General features: G+C 53.8%; 1 protein-coding gene across 1 annotated transcript; it reads left to right on the forward strand.

The window, feature by feature from the left end:
- Nucleotides 1–6838: 6838 nt before the first annotated feature.
- LOC103716429 (uncharacterized) lies at nucleotides 6839–8767 on the forward strand. Its single transcript, XM_088713780.2, has one exon. The coding sequence runs from the start codon at nucleotides 7452–7454 to the stop codon at nucleotides 8463–8465; it is 1014 nt and encodes a 337-aa protein (XP_088569906.2). The 5' UTR covers nucleotides 6839–7451; the 3' UTR covers nucleotides 8466–8767.

Consider the following 8767-nt stretch of genomic DNA (forward strand, 5'->3'; position numbering starts at 1 on the left):
TGATGGCCAAGCAGTGCTACATGGCGACCTACAAAGCAAAGCGATCGGCCGAAGCACCAAGCCGGCGGGAGCTACTAGCCGAGGCGTCGACCCAAGCAACGGACCACATGCTGCCCATCGAAACCTTGGACGTACGGGACGACCCTTGGAAGAAATGGGTAGAGCCTGGTGAGCTTCTTACCCAAATCCCTTTACTAGAAAGTTCCCTGGAACTAACCGTACAGGTTGGCTCCGGCCTAAGTTCCTGCGAAAGAGAGCGTCTGACCGAATTTCTTCGAGCCAACATGGACGTCTTTGCCTGGTCGCCTGCTGACATGCCGGGAATCGACCCCAAGGTCATGGTCCATCGGTTCCAGGTGAAATCAACCAGCAGACCCGTGAGGCAAAAGAAGCGGGGCTCCGCCCCGGAACGACAGCGAGCAGCGGCCGAGGAAGTGGACAGACTCTTCGAGGCCGGCTTCATCCGGAAGGTCTTCTATCCGGATTGGCTCGCCAACATGGTCCTCGTGAAGAAAGCTAATGGAAAGTGGCGTATGTGCGTGGACTACACTAACCTGAACAAGGCCTGCCCGAAGGATAGCTTCCCCCTCCCCAGCATCGACCAGCTCGTGGATTCCACTTCAGGGCATCAACTGCTAACTTTCATGGACGCCTTCTCGGGGTATAATCAGATCCGAATGGCACCCGAAGATGAGGAGAAGACGGCTTTCATCACCGACAAGGGCACTTATTGTTATAAGGTGATGCCATTCGGGTTGAAGAATGCGGGAGCTACATACCAAAGGCCGGTCAGCCAAATCTTCAAAGACCAGATAGGCCGAAATATGGAAGTCTATGTGGATGACATGCTGGTGAAGAGCTGGACGGCAGAGCACCATGTGGCTGACCTCAATGAAGCCTTCTCCAAGCTCAAAAAGTACCAAATGAAGCTTAATCCCGCAAAGTGCGCACGGAGTCACCTCGGACAAATTCCTGGGCTTCGTAGTGACCCAACGCGGAGTTGAAGCCAATCCCAAGAAGATCCAAGCGCTGCAGGACATGGTGCCACCAAAGACGGTCAAGAAGGTACAGCGACTTACTGGGCGGGTCGCGGCTCTGGGGAGATTTGTCTCCAGATCGGCCGAGCGGTGCCTCCCATTCTTCAAAATCCTCAAGCGACCGAAAGATTTCTTGTGGTCGGATGAATGCCAGCAAGCTTTTGAGGAGCTCAGGCGCCTTCTCGCCTCCCCTCCGCTACTCACCAAACCTCAGCAAGGCGAAGCTCTTTACCTGTACCTGGCCGTCTTTTCGGTTGCAGTAAGCTCAGTCCTGGTCCGGAAGGAGGACAGGCTCCAAAAGCCTATCTACTATACCAGCCGGGTCCTCAGGGATGCTGAGACCCGATATTCTAAGTTGGAAAAAACAATCTTTGCCTTGATCACTTCGGCTCGGAGACTTCGACCCTACTTTTAGGCCCACACTGTGGCCGTACTGACCGACCAGCCTATCAAACAAATCTTACAGAGGTCGGACCGCGCCGGGAGGATCGCCAAATGGGCAGTCGAGCTCGGAGAGTTCGACCTCGAATACCACCCGAGGCCAACAATCAAAGCACAGACACTCGCCGATTTCATTGTGGAGTGCACTTTGCCGGACGACCCCGAGCACCCATCCATGCCAACAAAGGAGACCCCGGGACAGCCATGGGTCCTATATGTGGACGGCTCCTCGACCTCGGGGGGTAGTGGGGCCGGTCTCATCCTTACAAGCCCAGATGGGGTGGTGGCAGAGCAAGCCCTACACCTTGAGTTTTCGGCCTCAAACAACGAGGTGGAGTATGAAGTGCTCATTGCTGGGCTCAAATTGGCAAAGGAGCTGAAAGCCGGGAACCTAAAGGTCTTCAGTGACTCCCAACTGGTCGTGAGCCAGATTTTGGGAGACTTTGAAGCAAAGAAGCCGTCGATGCAGAAATATCTCCAAAAGGTGCGAGACCTCACATCCGCCCTAGGCTCCTTCAACATTCACCATATCCCTAGGACCGAAAATCTCAGAGCCGATCAGCTGTCGAAGCTGGCGACCTCCCGCATGAGCGAGCTCCCCAAAGTGACGGCGCTCGAATATCTCCAAACACCCAGCATAGAGGAGCCTGAGCCGGCCATGTGCATAGACACCGAGCCGAGCTGGATGGATGAGCTCGTCAGCTACCTACAAAGTGAAACCCTCCCCGATGATGGGCTCGAGGCTCGCCGAATCAGGCGTCTAGCCTTCCGATTTATATTATATGAAGGTAAGCTCTATCGAAAATCCTTCACCTCCCTTCTCCTCAGATGTCTCTGTCCGTCAGAAGCGGACTATGCTATGCGAGAGGTCCATGAAGGGATATGCGGGAATCATCTGGGAGGCCGAGCACTGGCTCATAAAATTTTGCGCCAAGGGTACTTTTGGCCCACTCTCCAAAAAGACGCGACGGACTTTGTCCGAAGGTGCGACCAGTGCCAGCGGAACGCCAATATCCAGTGCCGACACTCGACCCCGCTGACCTCGATTATCGCTCCCTGGCCATTCGCCCAATGGGAGATTGATATCCTGGGGCCCTTTCCCCTAGCTACCGGGCAAAGGAAGTTTCTGGTCGTCTCCATCGACTATTTCACCAAATGGTTCGAAGCTGAGCCTGTAGCTCGGATCACCGAGCAGAGGATGCGGGACTTCATTTGGAAGTCGATAATCTGCAGATTCGGGCTCCCCGCATCCTTATATCACCGGGCCCGAGGGCTTAGTAGATCTCTCCTCGGAGGAAAACTAAGGGGCCTAGCGAGACCCCCTCAATGCCCGAGCTCAAAGACTTAGCAAATTTTTCTAAAAGTCTGAGCATGAAGCCTAAAATCTTTACTAAGGCCAAGCCTGACAACCCGGCAAGAGTGATTGGAACCTAAGTCTATCAGCTGAGCTCGAGCACTTAGGAGGATTCGTCAGGAATAATTTAGTTCTGACAACCAAGGTATAAACCCACTTACTACATGGAAGGAAGAGAAAGATAGAAATGAAGTTGCAAAAAGGAATTCCTTCATTAATAAAGGCCTAAAGGCCGAATACAAGATTATGGTCCGGTCACATTTAAAGGCCGAACCAGTTTACAAAAAGAAAGTAGAAAGAAAAGCTATGTTCTAGGAGGCGGCGGCTCCTTCCGCGTCGACCTCGGGATCATCTACAATAATGATTCGAGGGTCTTCGGCGGGCGTCGGCTCGGGGCCCCCCACGGTGACCTCGGTTGAGGGCTCACCAGCGGCCTCCAGAGCGCCCTCATGGACCTCCCCCGGAGGAACCTCCAAGGTCGCCTGCTCGGTTGCATCAGCTCCGGCCTCGGCGGCCTCAGGCTCGGAGACTTGTCCCCTGACCTCGGCTTCGGCGGCTTCCTCCTCGTCCTCTAATTCGGAGGGCAGATCGAACTCATCACCGAATCCTTTTCTTGGCCGGATCCTTGACAGATCGTACTGGGGGCAGTACCGGGCCATCTGTCTTCGAAAATTTTCGAAGCCCCGGAGGAACCCGTCCACGGTCTCCTCCTCTAACATGTCGCGGAACTCCTCCGACTCTTTAAAGAGTTCCACGGCATTTTCGGCCTGTTCGAGCGCCCTCTTCTCTCGGGCCTCGAGTTGCTCGACTTTAAGGCGGAGAACCCCGCCCTCGTACTTGTACTCGGCAGCTTCGGAGCGAGCCTCAGCGAGACGTGCCTCGGAGGCGCGCAACTCCGACCTTGCTAGAGCATGCGCACCCCGCTCCTCCTCGAGCTCGTCAACCATCGCCCGCCGCCCGGCTTCAGTAGCCTCTCGCCGCGCCACAGCTTCCGCCAACACGGCCTCAAGCTCGGCAATCCTTTTCTTGGCCGGTTCTAGTTGCCTGTAGAGCCGTCGAGACTCCTCCTGGCATTCCGAGGCGATGAACACCAGGGTATCAACTTCGTGGATACGCTACAGGCAAAACAACTATAAGTAAAGGCGAAAGAAACGCCGATAGTTAAGGGTAAAATGAGAAGATGACTTACCCGAGCTGGGTTGCAATAGGTCTGGTCGACGATTTCCTCCAGCGTGAAAGTCCGGAATTCAGCTCGGTCAGCTGGAAGCATGGCGCGGCGGAATACCTCGCGCGCGACATCACTGTCTCGAAAAGCCGAGCTCCCCTCGGGTATTGGGAATTCTGGCTCGGCCGACTCCCTCCTGTCGGCCCCCGAAGAGCTCGGCCCAGCCGAGCTCGCGACAACAGGGCGGGGTGCACTCAGGACCCCGGGGCCCCTGCTCGGCTCGGGCCCCGAGCGTCGCAAGCGGATGACCGGCCTACCCGCCCGCTGAGAAACGTGGGCAGGACAGGTCGGGGACGCCGAGCCAGACGCCTCCGCAGATCCCTAGCTCACATGCTCGGCGACCGGAACTTGCCCACGGGCAACCGTCGAGACTCCGGCCTCAGAACCCCTCACCTCGGCAGGGGCAGAAGTAGAGGCCGACTTGGACTTCTTCCGGGGCTTGGGAATAGCCCCGCCGGCTTCGGCTTCCCACTTCTTCAGCCGAGAGAAGAGGGATGTGTTGCTGGTCGGCATGTGGAAAATGTCTGAAATAAAGAAATTCTTCTAAGTGTCAACCCAACATCGGAAGAATAAAGGGAAGAAACAAACAAGGTAAAAATTAAAGAATGAAGGAGCAGCACAACTGCCCTTACCCTCGGGGTGCGCCGAGCTCAGGCCGACCTCTACCAGAGCTTCCTCGGTCAGAAGCTCGGTCAGGAGGATGTCCCTCCCAAGGCTTCGCAGGGCATCAAAAGCCCTCTACTCGTCCACTGAAAGACTGTTGAGCCTATTTAGGGCCTTTAGCCCGGGATGCCCCCATCTCGGATCGAACCCCCACGAGAGCTCAGAAGAAAGAAAGAAAAATCTCCCCTTCCACTCATGAATTGAGGAAGGGGCACCTCGGAAGAGCGACATACCACTCCTCCAGGCAAAATACAACCATTCTACGTCCGCCGAGTTCGTTTTTAACATAAAACACCGGCGGAAGACGTTCACCGAGGTCGGGATCCCGTGCGCCAGGCAGAGGGATACAAATCCGACGATAGTCCTCCATGAGTTTGGAGTGAGCTGCGCCGGGACGAGATGGTACTCCACCAGCAGGTCATTCACAAACTCATGAAGCGGGAACCGCAAGCCAGCCCAGAGCGTATCAATATACACCCCGATCCGACCTGGCGGAGGCCTAGTCACCCGGCCTTCCGACCCTGCGAGTTCAAGACGGAACCCAGGTTGGAAGAAGAACCGGGAACGAACTAGCTCCAGTTCCTCCTCGGTTAGGGAAGACCCGACTTTACCGGGACCGAGACCCATCCCGAAAGAAAGAAGAAGAAGGAAGAAAGGAGCAAAAAACGAAAATAAAGAAAGGAAAAGAGACGGGAATTCAAAGAAAAATCCCTCCGAGCTAATGTGGGAAGATGACCTGCTAGGGAGTCACCGGGAGTTGTCTCTGGTCACCACCGGAAATCGCCTCCAAATGTCGCCGGGAAGACTCAGTTGCAGTTGGGAGAGAAAACGGCAGCAAAAACAAACAAACCTTTTTAGGGCTAAATCGGGGGGTTTATATAGACCTCCCCAACGGCCCACATCGGCGGGGCTGAATCTCGCCTTCCATCCAGATCGCGCCGCGTGTCAACTCCGGAAGCCAGAGCAGCGCATTTATTCCGAACGGACGCCTCGGATACGGGATCAAGGTGCCGTCCCATCGGATCTCGGAGCCCCATCATAAGCCCGCTATTCGAAGCAACCTCGAGGGACGAAAGGGCATCGTTTTCCCTCCCCTCATTAAAGGCGCCCTGAAGCGCGCGGAGCGTCGGCGTAATTTAAATCTCCATAACCCCCACCACTGCGATAAAAGCAGTTACTTCCCACGTCCCAGCTCGCTAGCAGCTCGGACTCGGAAGTCGGAGGATAGTGTCGAGGGAAATACAGGTCACACCAAAACACCTGATCAGACGACCGACCTCAAACGCCCGACGCTGGATAACCAACCTCGGACGCCCGACCTCGGACGACCGACCTGGTGCCCGACCACGGATGACCTGGCGCCAGACCAGGCGCCCGACCCTGAACTCTCAACCTCGGAAAGCCCGACCTAGAAAACGCCCGACCTGAGAAGGCATCCATTCTCTAGAAGTCAGACCTCACCAACTGCCCGCCACTGTCACGTCCTCCTACGGCCCAGTTCGGAACCACGCCTTGGGCGGCTTACGCAACAATTAATGCGTATGGTCTCTGCAGACCTCCGGCTTACGCAATAATTAATGCGTATGGTCTCTGCAGACTTCCGGCTTACGCAACAATTAATGCGCATGGTCTCTGCAGACCTCCGGCTTACTCAACAATTAACGCCTATGGTTCCTGTTGTCTACGGATCTCCAATCCTCCACGGCAAATCAGCTCGGCTGCGATCAATCAGCCATGACAACTCCATGATTCCGACCTCATCCTGTACGGCAAAGCATTAATTCCCGTGATCGTGCATCAATTTATGCGACGTGCTCGGCCGTACAGCAACCTGGTCCCGTCGCGTCACAGGTAACCCAGCACCTCACTATAAAAGAGGAATACCTCTACCATAAAGGGGCTAGAGACTGAAACTCTGAAAAAATTGTTCCTGCTCATATTCTCCCTCTGACTTAAGCATCGGAGGGCCGGCGCCGGAAACCCCCGGCCACCGGCTTCCTCTTGCAGGTCTCCTAGAGGACGCCGCCCGCCGACGGACCGCCGCTACCCGCAGCCCATCGATCCTCACCGGAGCTCCTCCTTCTCAGCCGACGGCCGCCTCCGGGTCCAGTTTCCAGCAACAATGCCTAATATGACATTACGTGATAATTCTATTACTGTACCAAACGAAATGAATTTATAAGTTCAGTGATCTGATTGCACTAAATTAAAATTTTAAAAAAAAATTGAAAACCTCAGTCTCATACGCGATTGTTGTGTGTGTAAAGAGTGGTTCCAGACTGATGACTGGGTCTCATAATTTGATAATTGAGGAAGATCGGTCACAACCAAAATCTTTTATCTCTAACTCGGTAAATATTACAATTCACTTCTACAGTGGGCGTAGCCTAAATTCTAATCATTTATGTACGGGAAATCGCTGTGAGGATCTCATTTGGAATTTTGTTCCGATTGTTAACTTATCAAATTTCGCCATCTCAAAATTGAATTGGGGAATTTGTAATTTACCGAATTGAATTTCCTTTGGTTCCCCCTCCACTCTCTATATAAGCTAGCGGCAGGGCCATTCACTCTTGTAGCCCAGGAACCTTTCACTCCTTGCCTCACTCCCTCTTCTTCTGTTGCTCCGCTTGCCGTTCCTTTTCCTAGTAGTAGTCTTCTTTTGTTTCCTTCAGCGACTCCATCTCCTCTGTTTTCTTGTGCTCTGTTTCTTTGCTCTGTTTTCTTGACGATGCCTTCGATGTCGATGTCGTCGTCGTCGTCGTCGTCGTCGTCGTCTTCGGTATGCCAAGGGATCCAGTCTTTCGTGGAACCACGGCAGATTCACCCTTCGAAGACCAAACCAGAGATCCATAAATGTGTCCGGCCATCCCGCACACACCAAGATCCTGTTATGGTTGAGAAAGGAAACGAGAAGGAGATGGATGGTGGTAGCGGTGGAAGTGAGGGAGGGTGGAGTTCCATCTACTCTCTTTCTACTCCCTCACAATCTCTTCTCGGGGCCATGGGCAAGTCATTCTCCACCACCAAATCTTCTTCTCCACTTCCAGCAACCATTTTCACGAAGCGATCGACGTCCGGGAAGAAGAATTGGGCAATGTGCACGGAGAATTTAGGCTGCGAGACCGGCGCGGTCTACGCTGCTGCTGACGACTTCGACGGCGATGCTGAGAACCGTCCCACCGGACGTCCAACTGGAGGGATGGTGGGGAAGAGGAGCAGGAGAGGAAGCATGGGGGCTGGGTTTCCTCCGCCACTGACCACGCTGTCGGGGGAATCACGGCTTCGTATTCTGAGCAAGAGGGAGAATGGCAGGCTGCTGCTGCTGCCTGTCAAGCCTTCTGTCATGGAAGCCGAGAGGGCCGACGGCCGACTTCGTCTTCGTTTATACTCTGACAAGCCGTTCCACTCGAATGACAAGAAAGTAGAAGAGTTGGAGGAAGAGGAAGTAAAGGAAAAAGAAGAGAAGGAAGAAGTCGTGAAAGAAGAAAAAGATGAAGAAATGGAGGAGGAGGAGGAAGAGGAGGAGGAGGAGGAGGAGGGGGGTTACTTGGGTGTTGTTGGTATGGAGATGAATGAGATGAGCTATAATACTGTCAATGGAGGGGAGGAGATGGGGATTGGGAAATATAGAAGGCCTGGTAGGTGTAAAGAAGAGGAGGGTGGCGGGCACAGGAGGGGATCGAGCCGGGGACAGCCGATGCTCAACTGGGAGGCAGAGGCGTTCTGGGTCGCCACCTCCTGAAAGTTTCCGGCGTTTCCAAGGAGAGGAAGAGCTTCTCACAGTGCTTTCAGGACGCGCGTAGCTATCTTTTATCTAATGTTATCCAACTCTTTTTCCATTTTTTTTCTTGCCCCTCTCTCTCCTGAAAGCATGGCAAGCTCGGTTTATGAGATTTAAGTAGAAGGGAGAGGTTAGGAACTTAATAGTTTCACTGTTTTTTTTTTTTCTTCCTCTTCTTCTTATTATAATTTCTAAGACGTCAGCTACTGTATCATCCTGCTTAATATGGTTTTAATGGACAACAGTGGCACTTCTTCTTATTA

This window comes from Phoenix dactylifera, chromosome 17, assembly GCF_051530095.1.
Source record: "Phoenix dactylifera cultivar Ajwa chromosome 17, Ajwa_hap1_PhDact_Kaust_v1.1, whole genome shotgun sequence".
Lineage (NCBI taxonomy): Eukaryota > Viridiplantae > Streptophyta > Magnoliopsida > Arecales > Arecaceae > Phoenix > Phoenix dactylifera.

Excerpts from the sequence above, each read along its gene's own strand:
- LOC103716429 (XM_088713780.2), top strand. The coding sequence starts at position 7,452 with ATGCCTTCGATGTCGATGTCGTCGTCGTCGTCGTCGTCGTCGTCGTCT.